The sequence below is a fragment of the Apis laboriosa genome, unplaced genomic scaffold (genome assembly GCF_014066325.1).
Source record: "Apis laboriosa isolate Shangri-la unplaced genomic scaffold, ASM1406632v1 scaffold1_cov151, whole genome shotgun sequence".
In the NCBI taxonomy this organism is placed as follows: Eukaryota; Metazoa; Arthropoda; class Insecta; order Hymenoptera; family Apidae; genus Apis; species Apis laboriosa.
The window spans coordinates 1097590-1120692 of record NW_025222279.1 but is presented as its reverse complement, the minus strand read 5'-3'; the positions used below and the strand labels follow the sequence as shown (position 1 = coordinate 1120692).

Sequence of the window (23103 nt, the reverse complement as noted above, 5' to 3'; positions counted from 1 at the left end):
AGAAATATCTTAAATAATCCGTTTTTGAAATATATATTACGTACTTATTAATTTGAATTGGATGTTCAAAATATATATGTATATTAATTTCAATTTCCATAAATAATATTAAATTTCAAGCATTTATCATTTTTTAATATGTTGTAGTGTAAATACTATATAACTGATCAAATATAGATTTTTTAAAATTTTTTAAATAAAATTATATCAAAATATCACAACATTTATTTCTACATTTTACTCCTGATACAATTCCTGATGAATTTTTATTTCATAATATAATATATATATTAATCTAGAAAAATTTAATAAAAAATTTGAAGTAATTAAATAAAATATGACAAATGTATTTTTTTCTATGTACAGATATACATTTGATAATACTATTATACAAAAAGTCGTTTAAAGACATTATTTACTAGTACTTTATTTTGGCAACAATGTTAAATATTTTTTAAATTCTGGAATTACACATTCTCGTGGATTTAATGGAATTTGTGAAGTAAGATAATCACTCAAATATTGCGGCATAAAACAAAGAATACCTTTACTAGCTAGCATTGCCCAATCAATAGGTTGATTAACTTGTCTAATGTTAACAAAACAATGAGTGATTTTTTTTCCAGTTGGACTTGTATCATATGGTGGTCTAAAAAAATAATATGTTAAATAGGAATAGAAAATATATTAAGTAATAGAAATAAATAAAATAAATTTAGTAAAAAAAAAAGAAAGAAAAAAAATTTCCTTACCTTGCTTGAACAACTTTACCATCTCCAGCTTCAATTAATCTTTTAAATTGATCGTATTTATCTCCAGAAGCCAATAGCAAAGCAGTCATATTATGAAATGGCCCCTTTGGTTCCTTTAATAATTTAAGCCTCCATTTATATGCAGCTGCTGCAATTGTTTCTTCAATTTCGCCAGTAGGATCTGGTATAATGCCCTTACTTTTTGGATTTCCCCATTCATATTTTTCTTCCTATTAATACATAATTATTCAAAAGTAAAATACTAATGTTAAATTTTAAAATAAAATATAAATAATAACAATTAATACTAACGTCAAGAAATTTTCCTTCTTGTTCGGAATCTCGTAAATACATACAATGTAAAACCCATTTTCCAGATGCTATACTTCCAAGCATTTTTTCATTTCTTGAAGGTCTAATACAAAGCAAGTGCGTCGCATTTATATCAAAAATAGCATCTGATGATACATCACCACCAAGATTTCTTATTACTTGTTCGTATGTTATTTTATCCTATTAAATAAATTAGTTTAATTAATAATATTCTATATATATATATATAGAATATTATTGATAAGCTAATATATATATATATGTGTGTATAATGTATAATATATAATAATTAAATATACGGAATATATAAATTAATATACCTTTATGCCTGATAACATGAATTTTAATTTTTTTGGAGGTTCAATTTCTTCTTCTGATGACTCTTCTTCATGATGTCTTATATTATATTCTTCATGTGCAATACTTTCATTTTGCTCTTCATGCGTTGTCAACTTTATAAAAATAATTATGATTAAAATTAATAATTAAAATTAATTAATTTAAGATAAAATACATTTATATAAAAAACCTACTCGTTTTGAATTACTGGGATCTTCCCACACAATAGCATCGACAGGTTGAGAATCTTTTGCAATAACTATAACAAAAAATATACATTATAAATAAGATAAATCAATAATAATATACAAATATAAATATATTTACATTTTTGTATAGGATCGGCAGGTTCAACGTTGTATGTGTTTGCATTTTCTCCGGAAAGAGAATATCTATTTTCAGGAGTACTTGATGTTCTTTGAAGTACTTGATCTAGTTGTGCAATTTGCCTACGAAAAAAACTTTGATAAAAAATTTGCTCTTGCATACACATATAAAGATTATTATAAGTGAAGTTTAAAACATTTATTTGTCACAACTTACATATTAATTTCATTATTTGGTAATGGATTGTTTTCATCGGTGAATTCTAATTTCCTATTAATAGATGTAGTAATTGTTTTGCAATCATCTTTTATTAATTCTGGTATTTTATCTAGTTTTTCATCATCATTAGTGATAGAGCTTTCATCATTATTCTGTTATTATAAAATATTTTAAAAATGAATTTGAAATATTTATTTATATATAATATAAATATAATATATTTATATATAATATATTATATAATAATATAATATTTATATATAAATAAAATATATTACCTCTGAATCATGATTTTGTTGTTTTAATTTTTGCCACAATTGTTTTTTAAGCTCTGAAAGAGGCTATAAATTTAATCATATTAATATGTATCAAATATTTATATGTAATTAAGCTTATAAAAAGTAATAATTACAGTACTAAGTGCTCTTTTTTTTAAAGGAGGTTCTTCTACTCTTAAATCTGGAAAATTATCAACCCATTTCACCCAACCTTTTCTTGTATCAGGTGAAGGATTAGGTTTAAATACTTGACCATATGGTGTTTCAGGTGTAGATACATGAAATGGTGATTGAGGAGTTTTATTCATGAGTAAACTAAGTCTTTTATTAATTAACGGTGTATCACCGGAATTGCCATCTTGACTCTGTAATATTTTTTTTAATAATAAAAATCGATTGCAAACATGAAATAATAAGATTGCAAACAAGTTAAAAAAATGAAATCAAAAATAAAAAAAAAATATATATATAAGTATATAAGTATATATAAATATATATATATATATATACTTGTAAATTTGATAGATGACGTTTTGGAGTTATAATATTTCTAACTATTGGTTCTGGAGGACCCATTTCATTTGAATTAGTTTTATTTGAAGTTACGTTCACATTATTAGTTCCATTTGGTTTTTCAGGAGCTTAAAAATTAATCAATATTAGAAAAAAAATATTAAAATATATATATGTGTATGTGTGTGTGTAAATTCATTTGAAACATGCAATACAAATTTAAGTTAAATATTACCTATGGTTTCTCCTACAAGAAATGCTGTTTCATCAACCCATTTTGATTGAGTTGCACAAGATTTTAACCAATCTGCAGTAACAGCTGGTAATTTCCATTTTACTGCAGCATTATATTTATTTCCTTCAGGTGTTGGACAAACTAAATGTGTACTTCGATATATATTTTTTTCGACATTAGTTTTGCGAACAAAAATATCTTGACACCTGAAATTAATAATATCTTAATATTTATCTTATTATTATAATTATATTATTATTATATATATTATTATATTATAATTATTTTTAAAATACATTTTAAAAATAATATATTTATTATTTTAAGATATATTTTAAGATAATTTATAAGATAAGATTATTTTAAGATATATTTTAAAAATAATACATGGCACCCAATTCTGTAGCTAATGTTGCAAGATATGTTCTTTCTACTCCAATGTATGTACTCATTGTAATAACACAACCTGATAATGGATTCGAGTATTTTTTTACAGATAGAGGTCTATGATAATACTTAATTTCGACTATTTGTTCTTGATTTATGCAATCCTCCTATAAAAAATATTGAAATGTTAAAATTATTAATTAGAAGAGAAATAAAAATTTGATACTTACAATAAATAAATCTGTAACAATTTCATTTACTGTATGTTTTAAAGGTGCACCACATTTTGGTACAACACCATAGTCTGGAATACCAGCAAATGTACTAGAAACTACTTTTCCATTCATTGCTGCTATAGTTTCAGCTACAAAACTATCTTCGTCACTGAAGCCAATTACAACAAATGTCAGGCCTATATTAAGCATTTTAATACATCATTTTATCTTATTCATGTTTTTTTGTTATTGTTTTATATGAATATTTATATCAATATATAAATGACAATTACATTACCTTCAAATAATCTATCATTTAAAGTAGAAGTTTGACTAAATGGTACTGCACTATCATCTGCTGAATATTTATTTTGTTCTGTTGAAGTTGTTATAGATTCTTTTAAATGCTTTCCTTGACTTTTTTGATTATCAATCAAAGTCATATCATTATTTTCTCCCAATACAGTATGTGGTTTTAAAAATTCTTGCATTGTTTTATTATTTGTTTCAACTAAAGCAAAAAATATTGTGTATTATATTAAATTTTTTTTATAAATAATATTAGTAGGTATTTGATAACATTACCAACTGTATCTTGAAGATATTGTTGAAGAAGATCAGATGATTCTTTTTCTTTTTCTAACATAACCAATTTTTCATCTATATTAAAAGATGGTATGGACACTTTTTTTGGTTTTTGTAACATTTGTAAGTTCTGAAAAAAATATATTATTCTTTTATATTTCTTAGATATTTATATTGTAAATATATTCTATATTTACCTTTTTACTTAAAGGAGATGGAGGTTCAGTAATTTTTTGAATTGCAATACTTCTTTCTCCACATAGAAAATTTTCTTCAGGTGCAGGTCGTTTAAGTTTAATACTTTCTTCTAACCATTCCAGTGTTAATATATATGGACTATACATAATTATAATATTAAATTATATTATATGTATAAAGACTATATATATATATATATATATCAATTTTAATATTATACCATAATCCTTTTGAAGCCATTAATTTTAATTCATTTGCTGCTTTATTTTCATCTCCAACAATGACATGTGTTAGAGCATCAGATATATCATCAAGGCGCGTTGCACTACCTACATTTAATATTTTGTTAAGTTTATCTCTTTGGTTAGAAGGGAATCCAGTAAGGTAAATCTAAAAAATGAAAAAAAATTGAATAAAAAAATATTATAGAATTATAAAGTAAGAAAATGTAAATTACATTGCAGCCATCTAAAAACGGACCAGCCGATTTTGCTTCATTAAATGTAAGTCTATCCAAAACTGGAAATGTAGAAGCTGAAAAATTTTAATATATATAAAATAAAATTTATTTTATTATAAATATTATATATATATGATATTACTAACCAGAAGAAACACTGTTATATAAATTGTCTAAAGAAGAAACATTGCTCATTGTTGTTATTGAACTTTCATCAACATAATTGCCTTGTTGTACATCACATGTTATGGAACTTATTGCAGAACAATTAAGACTTTCATATACTATGATTATTATAAAAAATTACATTAGTTATCAGAATTAATATAAATTTACAATAATAACAAAATGCTTTTACCATTTGATTTTTCTGGAGTAGAACATGCTTTTAATGATTTAATTAAATAATCTTTGAAAGGTAAAGCATAGCCAACTTTTATACTTTTATAAACCCAATCTGGTATTAAACAAGCAATATTTGCTTGTTTTGCATATTTGAGTTTTTCACTCATTGGGCTATTTTCTGGAGCAAGTACAACTTTAACTTTTGCACCATCTAAAGGACCCATAAATGTCTACAAAAAAAATATAATATAAAAAAGTATAAAAAAATAGTTAAAAAACTATTAAAAAATAAAATAATAATTGAATTCATACTCCTCCATTATCATTAATTAAATGTCTTATTTCTTCCTTTTGGCGTTTTGGAAGATTTGTTGAAGTAACAACTAAATTAAGAAATACAGAAGCTTTATATTTATCAAATATATTATTATCTGCTTTAACAAAATTGTTTAAATTTGTTTCCCAAATAGATTCAACCCATTCTTTTGTAACAATTGGTATTTTCATATCTATTGCAGTCTATTAGAAAAAATTAAATGTAAGAAATTTATTCGTATAATTTTATGTGAATTTATATATTTACCTCATATTTAGCAGACATAACAGATGCTGTTATAAGATGTGTTACACAACTACGTAATTGTTTTGTAAAAATTCCTCCCATATATTCTACTAATTTTTCTATATGTTCCTGTAATTTATAGATTTTTAGATATTTTAAATTTTATTGTTTACAAAAAGGATATTTATTAATAAATATACTTTTTCTTCTGAAGATAAACCAGAAGCACATATGCAAAGACCTCTCATAGCTGTAGTATAGACTGGACTTTTTCCTTCTGGAATTGGTTCTCCATTAAGAAAACAAATTAATAAACATTTTGGACCAACTATGCTATAAAAATAAAGTAATGTTTAATATAATATTATTTTTTTTGTTTAAATCAATAATAATAAATTATATTTTGATATTAAAGTTTTACTTACGAACATTTAAATGTTTTTAATTTATGAAATATATCACCTTCAAACTTTTCCATTACAAAAACATCATTTTTAATAGGTTTCATTTTATCACATTTTGTTTCATTGATCCATATTGGTTGTAAATCATGTTCACAACATTTCTAAAAAATTAATTCATTATTTTGTTTATTGTCATTTAGCAGATTTTATATATATATATATAATATATAAAAATATATTGACTAACATTGTATGCATGCCACATATCTTCATTACAATCATTTTCAGAATTATATTCATTTGATATAATAAAATAAATATTTACATCTGTATCAATTTGGCTTTCTAAACTTATCATTTTTAGATTATAAAAAGTACTTTTTTCGTTATAATTTTAAATAAATATTATTTGATTTATATAGATACTCAATTAAAAACTGAAAAATTTATTACAGAATAACATTTAAATATTACAGAATATATAATATATATATAATATAATAAAGTGTAAAATAAAATTATTAAATAAAATTATCTATTGATTAAAAAATTGATTAAAAAATTATATTACATACATTCTGTTAAGTATTAAGAAAGTATTATTTATTATAACTTAATATAATGAAATGATTTCTCATTCTTTCAAATGACATTACAATTACTTGAATAGTATAAGGATAGGTTAGATTTTCTTCATTAATAAATATTAAAAAATCAATAATTTTGAAACAATATTATTTTATACTGATAAAATGATTTTTAATATATTTAAATAGTATTTCAATTAATTTTATAAAAAAATAAATTTTTAAATTCTAAAATTTTTAAGAGACTTATCCTATGTCCAAGATCTTCTCGCGCCTAATTTGACTACACTAGTCAATTTTAATATTATTTTTATAATCATAATAAAATTAATTTAGAAAGATAAATTTTAATCAACAAATATTAAATAATAATAATAATTATATAATATATATTGTATTGCATATATTTTATATTAATCAATAATAAAATGATATTTTCGTAATTTTTTATAATATTTTTAAATGAAGAGTATAAAATTCATTATCATTGTATATCAAATAAATTTATTGTAAACTTACTGTATAAATTATTATTGTATGAATTACTAAATAGAATGTTTTATTCTAAAGTATCAAATATTTATTTAAATATAATTTAATTTTTTATTATTATTGTTATTATACATTAATGATATCAACGAATTTTGAATTTCAAATATTTTAATCCCGCTTCAGTTATTCAATTGATTAATATAATTTTTTATTTTTTATTTATAGAGAGCAACTAATAAAAGAAGGATAAAGATAGAATAAAAATATGGGAATCAGCGCCATCTTCAGGATGCCACAAATAAAAATAACATAGCAAGAAAAGCGAATACTAAGCAAGAATAGAGATAGAATAAGAATTGAGAATCAACGCCATCTCGTGAGTATTAAAAATATTACTTCAAAGAAAAGATAAAGTAGAGTTAAAAGAATTGAGAATCAACGCCATCTCTTGAGTATTAAAAATACTGCTTCAAAGGAAAGATAAGGTAGAGTTAAAAGAATTGAGAATCAATACCATCTCTCGAGTATTAAAAATACTGCTTCAAGGAAAAATAAAGCAGAGTTAAAAGAATTGAGAATCAATACCATCTCTCGAGTATTAAAAATACTGCTTCAAGGAAAGATAAAGTAGAGTTAAAAGAATTGAGAATCAACGCCATCTTTTTAAAAAACATTTTTTGAGAAATTTTTTATTAATGTTAAGAAAATATTAAGAAAATCCTAATATTTCCAACGTTAAATAAAAAAATGCATTGAATGTTAAATTTATTTTATATAATAATCTTATTTATGATACAGAATTTCAGATATTTCCCAACATGGAATATAAAATATCATGACATATTTATCTTCTATTTTATCTGTTATATCATATGCAAAATTATCAATTCAAAACAAAACGAAACTCTTAGATAACAATACTAGAATTGTAATTAAATATAACGATAGTTATAATTATTTTAAATTTTTTTTTCAAATTATTTAAATTTATATATAATTTTTTTTCATTAAAATTTTCTGTGATTGATAAGGGAAAGAAATAATACTAGGTTTTATAATATTAAAATAATTTAATTGTATATTTTATAGACAATAACGTGGTTGACACAAATGACATAATGTCACATCGAAGTTGTTACATTTGTATCAAATACCGGTTGATACAATAATCGAAAACAATATTCGATCTATTTGTAATCATAGATTTTGCAGCAATATTCGCATAGTTATAGATAATAAAATCATAAATTGAAAAAAAAATTTGATTTTATTTGCTGTTAATCCGGTATATATTTTCCACGCTTCATTGACATATAAATATAACATAACTTTCTCATATGTAGTCGATTTATAACACATAATGACATAATATTAATATGATAAAATTAATATAATGAAAAGAAAGATATGAAATGTGCATTTCATATTTACTATAGTCTGAATTTTATTAATTGTATAAATATAGAAAAAAGGTTAGAAAAACAATAAGAAAGAAACTTAAAGATTTTCTTTTTTAGATTTATATTAACGCACATGTTTCAAAATAATTATTACATAATTGTTACAAGTAGAAACGTATTTTTTCTTTTATGTAGAATGTCATAAAAATTATTTTGCATTACAATATAAAATATAGTACATAGATTTTTATTCGCATCGATTCAATACTTTCGCTCCACGACATTCAACACGACATTCACATTATACGCTTTTTTTTATATTGTAGCTCCATAGCCTAGATTTTTGTCACTGGCCATCGGATAAAATTATTTAATTATTAAGGCAAAAAGTGCCTCAACACAACGTACTCAGTAAGATTTATATCAGTTTCGATAATAAAAAAAAAAACGAACAAAAACCAAAATTAAAAAATAGCATGACATTTTGCTTTTGCACTTTGTTGCATTTTTGTTGCATTTACACTTTGCTTGATTCAACGAATAACCGTTCAACTGTGAAATCGTACAAGTTTCCATAGAAGAATAGTACCGAAATCACGCAAAGTGAGCAAGTTATTACATTCACGGTTCGAGTGGAAGTTAAACATTTACCGGTTAACACATACAAAGAGGGTAACTGTCCGCAGCATACAAAAAAAAAAAAATTGCACAATAATCCACAATTCCGTGTCTGTAAGCCGAGATCGAATGTGTACGCATAATCGAGAATTAACCTTCTAGTCGGATCTCTTTTGTTCGTCAAGTTAGAATTCGCTATTTTCGAATTTCCCTCGACGATAAGCGTTTGAGTGCGACTCTGACTTCGGATGAAAGAAACTCTTTCGACACTCTTTCAATAATTTTCGTTACAAATTGTTTCTTTCAAAATTGTCGTTAGACATTACAGAAATTGTACAGATTCAAGATTTGCGTGCCTAGGGAAAGATATATCCGAGGTCACGCGTTTGGGGCGTTGGTGGCCTCGTCCTCTTTGCTTAGCTCAATCAACTTCTCCAAAGAGAATTGGCGCGCCCTGGCTGCCCATACCTCACCATTCGCCAGCACTCTGAAAGAAAGGTTTTTTTAATTGATTGCAAATGATAAACATCAGATATATTTCAGATATATTTCGATGGATATGAAAATTTATTTCTACAGATGATATAATTAAAGATCGGTTACATACCGTCTAGTATTTTCGCTAACCAATCTATCCGGCGCTCCATACACCGGTGGATTAGCATAAGGATCGTAGCCGAGCACAGAAAGCATCGGCGCGATGTCAGGCATCTCTCTAACCACGTCATCCGGAATGTGGCCTACCCATTTGGTTAATGCCTCCAGATTGACCGGCTTTATAATTTGATCTGACGATCTTTCGACCCTGCATACCAAAAATAAGACAGATTTTAGTTTTCCATTCAATTCCATTGCTATTTGATATTGGAATCTTGTTTCCTATTCCTTCTATTTTAATTTCACATCCGAGAAAAATAAAGCGTGCATTTACTTGCTCAGAGGCACGCCGCCTGGCTTGTTGATAAATTCCTCGTGATGCATCACAGATTCGTTCCAAGGGACATCGAGGAAGTTTAGAATCTTCTTCATCCATTGACGTGGATGTAGCACCAATTGTTCGTACGGAACCATTAGACACTTGTCCGATCCGATTTCTTTACACTGGCCGTACATTATAGATATCGCGTGATTCCATTTGATCAACGACTGTCGATACGAGGATAGATCGAAACCCGTTATGGTTACCTGAAAATTATTAATGTAAATTTATCTTTCACATTCGATGATCGCATAGATTGAAGCATAACACGCGTCAATATGAAATTATAAAGCAATATTTGATCGAGTATAAAATAGTGTATAAAAAAGTGTATAAAATCTCAGCTACGAAATTACGTGTCGCTTTCTTTTTTTTTTTTCTTTTTGCACGATTTGCAGACACTATCGTCCCATTTCGTTTCGACTCATCCTGTTTTGCATAAGAGAAATACGTAAATTCCCGTTCGTTCGTTTTCTTCTCGTTTTTTCGTCGTTCGCTCATTCTGACGAGTACGTCGCATTTTAATATTCGCGAATGAAGAGGGATAAATTTGCATACATCAGCCGGAATGGCCGGCATGATGGCAGGTCAAAGATTTCGATCGTACCTTTCTCGAGATAATGGAATGCACGGTGGCACGGCCGTCGCGGATCATGAAGATAAACTTGGCATTTGGAAAGAGATCGAGAATGTAGGATCCCATCTTCAGGGTGAGGGGATCCTTGTTGCATAACCGTGGCGCTGGTTCCGCGTGTCGCGCTATTATCTCCAAGCAGAACGCTGCTATAGCACTGTCCATTACCTGGAAAATTTGTTTGCCAACAATTTTGATTACTCTTATCGTTCGTATTCTTCGAGGAGATTGATCGAAATAATGATACATTCTCTTTGAATTTTAATTTTTGAAGATTAATGACATGAAAAAAACATAGAATATTTATTTAAAAAAATTTCTCATATAAATTTAACACTCTTCAGTGAAATATTGTTGAAAAAAAAAATGTACTTGTCTTGATTTTAATTTGAGCATTTATATTTCAACTTTTAAATTCTATTTTTATTATATTTTTAATTAAATTAAAAATATATTATAGATTGATCACGTTGTTGTATAGGTTTGTCTATGAACTCACTTCTTTCGAAATTCCCGCTTCCGAAAGACGCAGGTTCTCCCTCTCGGACTTGAGCCAATGCATCCTCATCTGCAGAATCCTCGGTATCACCCGTGTCTCCTGTCCGCATCTACCGCGAAAAAGAATCGTTTGAAGAAACAAGATTCGAAGTCGATCAGCGGCCGGTAGTTGGCAATTTATCCAACAGATGGAACTCACCTGACATCGGGATGTGCATCGAGCATGGCGCGTACAAGAGTAGTTCCCGATCGTGGCACGCCACCGATGAAAATTAGCGGCATGTAACGATCGTACGTGTATCGTTTGTGATCGAACGGGCCCACCACGTATTTCTGCAAAAATGTATTCGACATTTCGTTAATCATTTCTCTCTTTAATAATTTTATTCGTCCATTCATTCGTTCATTCATTCGGTATTTAAATATTTGAACACGCGAAATGAAACGAGAGATGTTTTTATATTTCGTAATGAGTTTTTGAATCGTGAACGGTGCGTCATCGAAAATGATCGTTTACATTACATCTATGTAATAAAATCGATAGTCAAGATGATAATTTTTCGAAGATAAAGTTAACTCATCCGTGCTAGAGATTTAATATTTTTAGAAAGCGTTGATATAAATTTCTCCGTGTAATAATCACGGAGTGGTGAGCACAGAAGATAATTTCTCCTTTAACGTCGGTTATTAACCTATGATCATCGTTATCGAATTATCGGATGAAGGATCGAAAAGTTTCTAATAATCGCGTCAACGTGGCGGCAACTTGGTCGAACGATTCTTTCAAAATCGAGCTTGATTAAACCTCGGCAACGAAAAACTTTTTGCTGTACAATATCGCCTAACGAACAAACTGGTACAAACTGGTCTCGAATCCAAGGACAAGGATCGATACGCTTTGAATTTTGCAGAGAGATCAGCGTTTCTTTTCCTTTTTACGATCGTACGATCCTCCGTGTAAAAACTTTAAACGATCCTCCGTGCAATTATCAACTTTCGTTTGTACCTTTCTCGATATTTTCTCATTTATTTTTTTTTTTTTCAATTTTCCTTTTCCTTTTCTGGATTTCTATCTAAGAATTGAACAGTTATAATTTTATCACGTGGATGACGATAGCTTTTTTTTTTTTTAAGAAATGCGCAAATGAAAATAATTTTCCATTTGCGTACACGTTCAATATGATTGTTCGCCATTAATATGCATAATCAGATTTTAAATTTCGTTCTTTTACAATTATTTTTTATAATATATCAAAAATTAATATCCGAGAATTGAAGAATATGTTAAAATTTAATACATTTTCTTCATTCTTGCGATGAAACTTTTCATGAGAGGGGAAAACAAACAAATGGAAAAAAAAAAAATTCGCGGGCTCAATTACATGACACACCATAATATTATGTGTCAAATCGTAATAATTATACGTTAAAGCGTGTGTTTGGGTTACATTTAAATATATCGATCAAAGATACGCAGTTTATCAAAATGTTTTCACAAGCTATGTACATTTTACATTTCTGAATAGCTGGAATAACCGTATTAATGAGTCTCGATAAATTTCACGATAGCCTCTTTTGTCGAATGGCGAAATTAACAGCCATTTTGAATGGTTTAATTAACCGCAATCAATGCGAAGTAGGATAATATCCCAAACTAGTTCGGACTCGATTAAGCAAACATTACATCAAGAACTTTATCGTTTGACGGAATCGTTGATGCATTTTGCATGATTATTAATAAATGTTGACCAATACCCTTCATTAGTACGGTGCACAAATCCAAATTTAATTATGATCTGTAATTTCGTAACCCCATCTGTATGTATCCGTCGATTTCCATCGTAACTCGCTCTTTCTATAATCGATATATAATTAATGGAATAATCAGAAGGTTATGACTAAAGATACGAAAAATCTGAATAATGGAAATCCTATTTAGTTATTTTATAAACGTGTAATTATTTTCAAAATTTTCGAAACATTCGTTTTTCTGGATATTTCTCTGATAATAATAATATTCCATCATTCGTAAAAGATATTTCTTTCGCTTTATGAAAAGTCATTATTGTTTTATTTAATAAATTGGACGTGATAAAATCAAAGTAATACGAAATATTATACGTTACATACGGATTAAAACATATCACAACACGATATTTTGGATATTATTGTTCGATAACCACGTTTGGAATCAGATTTATGAATCCATCAATCATTTTCGCCCGTGAAATCATCGTCCTGTTCGTAACCAAAATACATAGCCGTAATAAATTCAATAAAATCAATAGATGTGGCAATAAATCAATTTTCGAGTGACATATTTTAAAACATGCTTCCCAATCCTATAAATACAATTTTTAAAATTGATATTTTCCATCCATTCTCCATATAAAAAAAATTATATACACCGATTCACAAAAATATTTCGAGCACTTTTATTTTTAAAATGTTAATGAACAATTTGTTATATTTTCGATGAAACTTTGTAATTCTTTGTAATGAATTACACGTGAACATGGATTATACACATCATCCTCATAAATATATCATTTTAAGAGATTTAATATAATTTTTCAATAATACACAGGGAGGGAGAGAAAAATTTTAAATTACAAAATGTTCAAAGTATCTTTCATCATCCGCTGTTGCGTAAAAAAAAAAAATTAGAATTTGATAAAATGCTGAGAATTGGATGCAATTGTTTCAACATTGGGAATCGATCTCATCCCTGAAAGAGATTTCCCTTAAAAAAAAGATCGCTGTGCACCATTATGCTCCACATACGCAAACTTTCGTAAAAATCAGAACTTTCAAATCTCTGATTTTAAATACATTGCTCGAACAAACTTTCGCGAGTAAACAGTTACATAAATTAATATAACAAATTTCTCGAACAAATCCAAATTTCAATTTGCCTTCCAATTTCGTGAAGTTAACTATTGATTTTCAAACGTTTCCCACGCGTATTCTTCCATCCTCGATGATCCAATTATCATAAAAAAGAGTATGAATTTTAATCTCCATCCTTTTTTTTTCGCATCACACGGCGAACAACTTACGGCCACTTCTTCCCCCACCATTTTTCATCCCCCTCCATTCGCTTTTATCCGAAACGACGAAGTAAACCGGCGCCCGAAACGTTACCCCGCTACAATTTATATCCGGAACGGGAACGAGTATTATAATAAAAACTGGCAATTAACGTTCTAATTGGTAGTTACATTGCCTTGATTATTGTATCGATCGAGCGTCGTCTCCCCCCCTCTTCCCCTAATAAAAATAATTAATAGCAGGTTAATTGGAAACGCGGTTGTATCTTCGGGATAGGTCGAACAATCGGCTTCAATCCGCGCGTATTGAAATTTGAACAGAGATATGTATCCCGCTTTTTATCGGGTTTGTAAAATATACATTCTCCATTCTTGATGCTTGATCTTTTCCTACGATTTTTCCACGTTTTTGAAAACGTGGCGGGGTCGGGTGACGCGGAACGCGCGGTAAAATTTAACACGGGTGACGGTTTAATTAGCGTTATCGTTGAAATTATAGCTTGCAAAACATGCAAATGAACAATCAACAATAGGGAGAATTGATGTTACGATCTAAATATATCCTCGTGTATTATCGTTGCGATCGCGATTCTGTTAGAACGATTGTGGGATAAATCTGTTGGAAATATTAGGGAAAATAGTTAAGGGATGTAAGAATTTTTAGTTTTTAAAAATTAGATTTAAAAAATTTTAATTTGGATGATGGAATATATAATAAATGTAAAATAGAATGTGAAACGTTGAAAGGATGTATTTTTCACTTATTAAATAACAGTTTTAACTGGAAGAATAGTTTTTAACGAGTTGAAATTTTGCAATTTGTTACGAGTTGTACATTCTTTATAAAAATTATTCTATTTAGGAAGATATAAAAATAATTATGTTGAAAATATAATTTAAAAAAGTACATTGTTAATTTTTCTTTCTTGACATAATAAAAAAAAGTATGTTCCTAATTTTATTCTTGAGATAAGAATAATTGAACGTAATTTTTTTTAATATAAAATATCTCGATAAAATTACATCCTTTAGATATTAAAATAATTGTGCAGAAAAGAAGATTTACATTCCACAACATATGAAAAATTTAAGATGGAATGTTTAAAAACTGACAAACTGTATCGACAATTAAAAAACACGGATAAAACACGGAAAGAAAGAACGTTTCCACATTGAATCGCGCATTCCTGAACAATCTTATAAAATAAGCTTGCTTTCACGAATAAAGGCGCGTTGTTAGGCTGGCCTTCGCGTTTTACGATTTTTTTCCCGCATGCCGCATGACACCGTTGCCAGTGGTGACGTTGAAAAGAAAGGAAAGAAAAGAGACTGGACAAAAGTACAAAAGCCAAAAAAAAAAAAAAAAAAAAAAAAAAAGAAAAAGAAAAAAAAAGAAAAAAAAGGAAAAAAAAGGAGAGAAAAAAGGAAAAAGAGAAGAGAGAAAGAAAGAAAAAGAAAAAACTACATTTCGCAATTAGCATTTCTCGCGTAAAGGGGTGGCTTCGCTGTTCACCCCTTCCCCTTTCTCTCTCCCCTTTAACACCGAAGCACACGGAGAGTAAAAGTACGCGTGAAACTCAACCGACGCGATTTATGTTGAGCGGAGGGTGAGCCTGACAGAAACTCGTTTCTCTTCCGTTCGCGCGCGTTTCCCTCTCCGCTCCAGAGAGAAGCTGCGAATATATACGTATATGTAGCACGATGCTCGCTGCTTCGAGCGTGCTACACGTATTCACGCATGTTGCATCTTCTTGTATCTCTCTTTGTTTTTTTCCATCTTTCTATCCCTCTTTCTTTCTTTCTTTTTTTTTTTTTCCTCACCCTTGTCCCCATCCGCTCGATGGCGTGCGTGGATGGAAAAAGGATGGAAAAAGGAGAGAAAGGTCGAGCGCGTTGGAGGCGGAAAGTTTCGAGACGAGCAGCCACGATTTCGTCCCTTCACGGAAACGCGCCTTCCACCCCCTTTTTTTTCACGACTGGCACGTGCTTAACGCTGGATAAACGAATGAGAAGTGTTATAACGTTTTTTTTTTTTTTTAGATCAGCCTCCATGTCCAAATGATCCGCGTTGGAAACGTGGAATGAATTTAAACTGTAGAAAAGTGACATTTTTATTTTTTTTTTTTTCGTTCTTACTTATCAGTTGGACGATTTGAAAAGGATCTGAAGGATCTGTCATTCCGTTTGCCATTGTCTGTATATACATATCGTAATAAATCTTAAGATGGTAAATTAAAGAAAGATTCGAAACATTTGAATCACTCAGGTAACAATACTCGCATTCAAAAAAAAATATTTCGCACGCCTCTTTTTTGACCAGATTATTCGATTGAAAATCAAGAAAGAAAGAAAGAAAGGGTGTGTGTCTTTAAGGATAAAGAAATTTGAAAAAAAAATTACAAATTTCACGAGAGAATCTGTAAAGTAGCATATCAATTGTATATTATTATATAATGAAATTAAAGAAAATAATAATAATAAGAAAAAGAATGACAGAGATTGCTAAAATAAATTTATAAAGAACAATATTATCATAACGTATTTTTAAAAAATACAAAATCGATAAAATTTCGGACAAGAATGTTGAATATTCGTTGTCAAGAAGATATTTCCTTTGCAATTTTCACAAGATCAATCTGTTTACCGTCGAGTCTCCTCTTAAAAGCTCGTGTTTCTTACATATTATCTACAGAATTTGCGTTACGCTTTAATACGATGTTGGAGGTTTTAATATGACGACGTATCCTTTGGCGGTAACTCTCTTTTGTTCCTCGTTATAACGGGATTCCTAGTTAGAAATCAAGAGATGTGTTTTCTCGACGAGAAAAGTTTCAATCCTTTCGTTTGGTAACGAGATAATTTGAGCGATCAATCATCGAGTTTTTTACCAAGTTCTCTTATCACGCGAGCTCTTGTATATATGATAACAAACGGAGATTTCATGTTCGAATTTAAAGAAAAAAAAATTTCTCAGCTGTATTTATTTATCGAGTTATTTTCTGTGTTTTCAAAATTTGATTTATTTCTGTTACGCGACCATAAGGATAATTTTTAACTCGATTCATTTTACTTCTTTTTGAGCCTCGTCTCTATTATTCTTCACGGTGGTGGATTTTTCAAGAAAGAAATTAATGGAGGAAAAATGAAGGTAGATAAGTAGAAAATATTATCTTGTAAAGGTGCATCCTCGTTGAAAGAACGAGGAAAGTTTTTTTTTTTGTTGTTGTTTCGTGTTTCTTTAAGAGTTACCGTTGTTGTCAATTATTTCTTTATGTTTCTATAAGAAAAGTCGTTGTTCGTTATCCGTTTTTCTTTGGAACGGTAAATGAACTGCACAGAAATTAAATTAAGTAATTTTATATTTTTAAAAATTTTTTAATTTTGATATCAAAATATATATAGCGTTTAATTTAGATGAAGTTGGCTTTTGTGTAATTAATAATAATAGAAATGAACAATGTAGAACAAGTTTAGTTTCGAAATTAAAAAAAGAAAACAAAAAAAATCAAATCGATTCTCTTCATGGTGCTTCAACGTGAATTAAATGTTTCTACAATTTGTACATTCAATAACAAGAACATTTACACGCTCAGGAACACGCTCAGTAATAACAAACAGTAAAAAATTTATTATTTCAATAAAAACGATGCTTAACACAACCTATTTTGATTCCAACAGATCTTTCAGATTTCCAAGTAAGATGATTGCTTTTAGCCGAGGGAGAACGAATAAACAAGTATGTATGTAGGCTGGCACTCTTCCCAAAGAGCTTTCCCAGCTATGCTAATCGTCCATTAAATCGAACAGTCGTGTCTTTGTCGAGCATTCTATCGATCGTTTCTATCTGAACTCCATAAAGTCACAAGGTAAGAAAAATTTCGCGTCAGAATCGATTATAATCGATCCATAAATAAGTAAGAAATTCGATCAAGAAAATAGAATTTTATAATCATGAGACAACAATTAGGCAAACATGTATCGAAGAATTAATTCCAACTTTTTAATTTTTTTTCTTATTTTTTTCACAAAATCAGCAAAGTGACGATAATATCTCTCGACGAACGAAAATCCAATTTTTTGGAAGATTTTACGGCATAAATATATGTCGAAGAATTAATTGCAATTTTCTCGTAACTTTTTTAACGATTTCTACACCGAATTCTAGATCAAGGCGTGAAATGACGTTGAGTATCCTCTCGACACGACTAATCTCAACGAACAAAAATCCAATTTCAAAGTTTCCACGGCATAAACGAAGTTCCAAGGAAATTTCTACCCTCTTTGAGGCCACAATATGAATTCACCGAGTTGCGTGCACCGACTTTCCTCCATAAGTTATGCATAAAGATATGTTGCAATTGTCCAAGTCAATTTTTGTCGTGATGATTCGTCGAGAATTAAAATTCATCCTGTAAATTTTCTTGTTCTCGTTGATTTCTTATGTTGAGAAGCGTCTGTAAATACGGTTAGGATCCTTCGTTATTCTATCGTTCGATCGATTTTCCTTCGTATCCCATCACCGTGACCTTTGTGATAATTAATTGGTTTCATCATAATACGACAGCGTTGAAAATTCGATTAAAAGTTCTCTGATTGTCCTCGAAGTAAACGATGTCCCTGAGAGAAAATAGCGTCGCAAAAATCTATTCCAGGAGCGAAACTTTATAAACATTTTATTTTGCGCGAATGTTGAACGAAGAGATAGATTGAACTATTTATGGGTTAATTTTTTATTAATGTAATACAAAAATTTAATGGATAGGTGAAACACTTGCATAGGAATAAATGTTTTGAAAATAACGAACATATTAGATGGATGAAATGGCCAAGTATACATTATATATTAATTTTTAATCTTATAAGAAGAAAACGAGTTGAAGTACATGTCATTATTATTGATAAAATAATATGCAAGTTGCATTCACTTATTTTTAAGCTTTAAATTCAGTAAATTTTAGTTTAGATGATTTTATATAGATTATAATTATTTTATTTATAGCGACAGCCTAATATTTGCAGTATATATCTGTCTATTGAATTACAAGAAGTATTTTTCCTCAGTCACTTTACACAAAATTCTATCAATATCATGATTTTTTTTATCTCTTTTTATACATGATGCCTTCCTTTTCTTTCCTATGGGAAAAACTTTCTAACGTCAGAGGTTGCAAGAGGCGCACGTGATCACTTCTTTAACTTCTACGTAGATAGAAAACTCTTTAAAGTATGGAATTTTAAAACAATGAAGTTTCTTTGACGTGATAATATAAAAAAGTTTTATACACGAGTCGAGAATTAGGAGAAAATTTTCTGACAATAAAATTTTCGAATAAAAAGTTGGGGAAACTTAATTGTCTTCACTTTGCCACGTTGAAGATGGCCCCGGAAACGGTTCAGAAGAAGAAAAGGAACAACTGAAAAGCGGTTAATTCGCGCGATAAAGCCCGGTTGATGCTGTCTTAATTGCATCTCTATCTTAATTTTACTGGATATTCATTGAAATTTTCTCGAAAGAAACATTATAAAATAACGACCTATGAATCCATTTTATTAATATTTCATTATATTTCGACAAATATTCTTTCATATATTTCGACAAAAATTTCTTTAGACTATTTTATTATAGAATTATTATTTAACAAATGAAAATTTCTTTAGACTATTTTATTATGGAATTATCATTTAATTATTTTATTTCTTTTCACGATATCATAATTATTCTCGAATTACATTACACTGAAAATTTTCGCTACTTCGAAAGCTCGAAAGTTTAAATGAAAAAATAACGAAATGAAAAATTAAAAGACTTAAATTTGATAATATCTTTTAACTTGGTTGCGCGTGTGCGTATTATTTAATGATACATATTAATTCTCAAGAGGAAATGGGGAAAATCCATTACACATATGCGTAACGTTTCATGAATAAATAATTCTCATCTTATCTTAAAAGCATCTGGCATTAATATATTCAAACGTCGCGTTTCGTACATATATCTCCCCCGTTTCCCATCTAAAATTTTCCATTGATTAAGATCATTCGCTTACATTACATGTCGGTTTGCTACCTTATATAACTCATAAACATGTAATTTCATGCCGTTTCATTTCGCCAGGCAGTAGAGGCACACACGCGAGAGGAAAGTTGGAGGAACTCGTTTGTCTAAGCGTTCGGACACCGACGATTGTTCTGGCTCCGATTGCGGCACGTACCAACTGTTTGCACGACAATTTCACGAAAACTGGGATAAAACTAATTCGTAATTACTGGCTCCGGGAGTCGGGGCCACGCTCGTAAATCGTCAATGCGATAATAGCTCTCCGCTCTGCCGCGAAAATTTCCAGAAAAGTTTGCCCGATGCTTTTTGCTCCAACGATTTCTCCTTGAATAATTCAATTTGTACAAAAATCCAAACGGGCAAACTTTTATCTATTATTACCCTTGCAATAAACTAAACTCCCTTCGGGTCGTCAAGCCAGGATCGATCCAAAATTTAATCGTCGTATGTGAATATCTAAAAATTGATTTGAAAAATTTCTCAACTTATTATTTTATGATTATAGTTTCTTCATCTTCATTGAGAAATCGATAACAGAACTTATTATCACTTCACTATCAAAGCATATAATAACAAACTCATTTAAAATCACGATACAGCAATAAAACGAAGCAATAGGAAAATTCTTTACAAAAATTTTTCAGATCGTGGAAGAATCGAGAAGGAATTTTACATTTATATACAAATCAAAGATTTTCACATAAATGCATATTGAAATTTGGAATCCATCAAACCAGTAGATAATAAACTCATTTAAAATCACGATACAGAAGCAATAGAACAAAGCAATAGAAAAATTCTTATAAAAATTTTTCAGAGAAATTTTACACTTGTATATAAATCAGAGATTTATATATAGATACAAGTGCGTATTGCTGAAATTTTGGAATGATCCAAACATCGTACGTCTCGTACGCGTGCAGTAATCACGAAAAAACGAGACGAAAGGCTTACCTCTTTGGCAATCATCATCGCCGTTGGCACGTACTTCATCGATCCGCAGATGATGCCTAGCTGATAGAGGGCGAAGATGAGAAGAAGGCCGACGAAACAGATGATGGGCCCCTTTCGGCCGCCTCTGCTCAGCAAAAACGACATGTCGTCGTTGCGAACGACGACCACGTTACCCGCGTGCACGTACACGGACGTGTTTTGGGCGACACGTGGGTGATGCGGATGCAGACGTCACGATGGAGTGGTCACGACGGGTTACTCGAGGCCAAGGTTTCAGGGCCTCGTGCTCCCGGTTACGCCATTAGCTCATTGCACCTGTTCAACGAGAGAGAAAATTCGATTAGGTAACGGCAATGAAATCACGACTCGACGTGATCCGCATGGTAAAACCGGTTAAATATTGCATGCTTGATTTTTATTCTGTATTACTATTCATTATCGCGGATTTGTTTATGGAAAATTTAAATAATGCAAGTGTGTTATGTGAAAAAAAAATATTAGAGTGTAGTATAGATAGTTACTGTATATTTAAAGAAGTAGGGAAATAATCTTTGAATAAATTTCATTTACACTCTAGTTAAAAATATTAAAAACATCTAGTTATTGCAATAATATTAGACTTGTGTAAATTTTTATACAAATAAGGATTCATCTTTTGTTTTATTCGAATCGCTTCTTCAAAGATTTATTAACGGTGAAGAAGAATTGGAAGAAAAAGTAAAGAGAGAAATCGTGATTAGCGTGAAAAGTTAATCATGTACAAATTCTGAAGCAAAAAATATTGAGTATATGGATAGCAAAGTCGAAATAAAGAGCGAAATAAATCATGCAGATGCTTGCTCCACTGTCACTTTTCTTTCCTAGTAAAGCTATTTCGAGAAGCATTTATGTGAAAATCTTCTTATTTTACCATTAAATCGATCTCCTAAATCATTCTCGCGGATTCTTCTCGTCGGAGCGGAATATTTATAACTCCATAAACGATTTCTCGATGCACCCGTTTAACACATTATCGTATTATTTATGGAATAAAGATACACGTGAAACTCTTTAAAATTTATCAAGATACACATATACGTACCTTTTTCTTTCTCTACTATTAACTCTTCATGCAAGAATTCTCAATATTTTGTAGAATACGATAAAATTAGTAAGTTTTCGAAATCATTTAACTCTTAATTTTGCATTAGAAACTTCATAATTATGGAGCAAAGAGTTGAAATATTTCGAGGACACGAGAGGAGAATAATTTGCTCGAAGAAATTGTATCCACAGATTCTATACATGATATTTATCCTCGAACAGATAAAAAATCTTACTCAGCAGATCATTTTCATTTCGATTGCCATTTCGGCCGAAGTCTCGACCCTTCGTTCGTTTCTTGAACGAGCTTTTGATTTAGCTGCCCTTCTTCCGTTTCGCGGCTTTGTTCGATATAATTTATGAACGTTGGAGAAACGTTCTTCGTTGCCTCCACGCAAGAATCATCCAGGCATTAGCCACGATAAATCTCGTGGATTATCGAGCAATCTCGATGCTACACGAGACAACGAAAGAGAATAACGTGGAGGAACCATTTTCTTTTGTGTTTGAACGCGAGTATCGCAATAATCCGATAAATCGATGGAGAAAATAAAAAAAATCGGGTCACGATGAAACAGAATTTTCGAAGGAGCAAGAT

The 23103-nt window shown here is 29.5% G+C and overlaps 2 protein-coding genes across 9 annotated transcripts in view; both read right to left on the bottom strand.

The window, feature by feature from the left end:
• Nucleotides 1-326: 326 nt before the first annotated feature.
• On the bottom strand, nucleotides 327-6995 carry LOC122712240 (DNA topoisomerase 2-binding protein 1-B). The gene is made up of 26 exons (XM_043931718.1): nucleotides 6728-6995; nucleotides 6400-6589; nucleotides 6174-6313; nucleotides 5949-6081; nucleotides 5770-5877; nucleotides 5499-5705; nucleotides 5200-5416; nucleotides 4988-5125; nucleotides 4839-4915; nucleotides 4602-4771; nucleotides 4381-4519; nucleotides 4184-4313; nucleotides 3897-4109; nucleotides 3614-3795; nucleotides 3384-3550; nucleotides 2997-3202; nucleotides 2759-2889; nucleotides 2383-2613; nucleotides 2249-2311; nucleotides 1968-2122; nucleotides 1752-1873; nucleotides 1619-1683; nucleotides 1406-1537; nucleotides 1065-1265; nucleotides 753-982; nucleotides 327-649 (listed from the first exon to the last, which is right to left on the bottom strand). The coding sequence occupies exons 2-26, from the start codon at nucleotides 6508-6510 to the stop codon at nucleotides 427-429; spliced, it is 3891 nt and encodes a 1296-aa protein (XP_043787653.1). The 5' UTR covers nucleotides 6511-6589; nucleotides 6728-6995; the 3' UTR covers nucleotides 327-426.
• A 1750-nt stretch (nucleotides 6996-8745) lies between these two features.
• LOC122712227 (protein-tyrosine sulfotransferase) overlaps nucleotides 8746-23103 on the bottom strand; it is a 169471-nt gene continuing 155113 nt past the window's right edge. For all 8 annotated transcript variants that reach the window (XM_043931688.1, XM_043931689.1, XM_043931695.1 and 5 more), the window contains 7 exons: nucleotides 21423-21737; nucleotides 11560-11693; nucleotides 11362-11470; nucleotides 10836-11030; nucleotides 10181-10434; nucleotides 9857-10054; nucleotides 8746-9736 (listed from right to left, as the gene is read on the bottom strand). In XM_043931688.1, coding sequence (XP_043787623.1) covers nucleotides 9628-9736; nucleotides 9857-10054; nucleotides 10181-10434; nucleotides 10836-11030; nucleotides 11362-11470; nucleotides 11560-11693; nucleotides 21423-21566 — 1143 coding nt within the window. In that variant the 5' untranslated portion in view covers nucleotides 21567-21737 and the 3' untranslated portion in view covers nucleotides 8746-9627. The remainder of the gene's footprint in view (nucleotides 9737-9856; nucleotides 10055-10180; nucleotides 10435-10835; nucleotides 11031-11361; nucleotides 11471-11559; nucleotides 11694-21422; nucleotides 21738-23103) is intronic.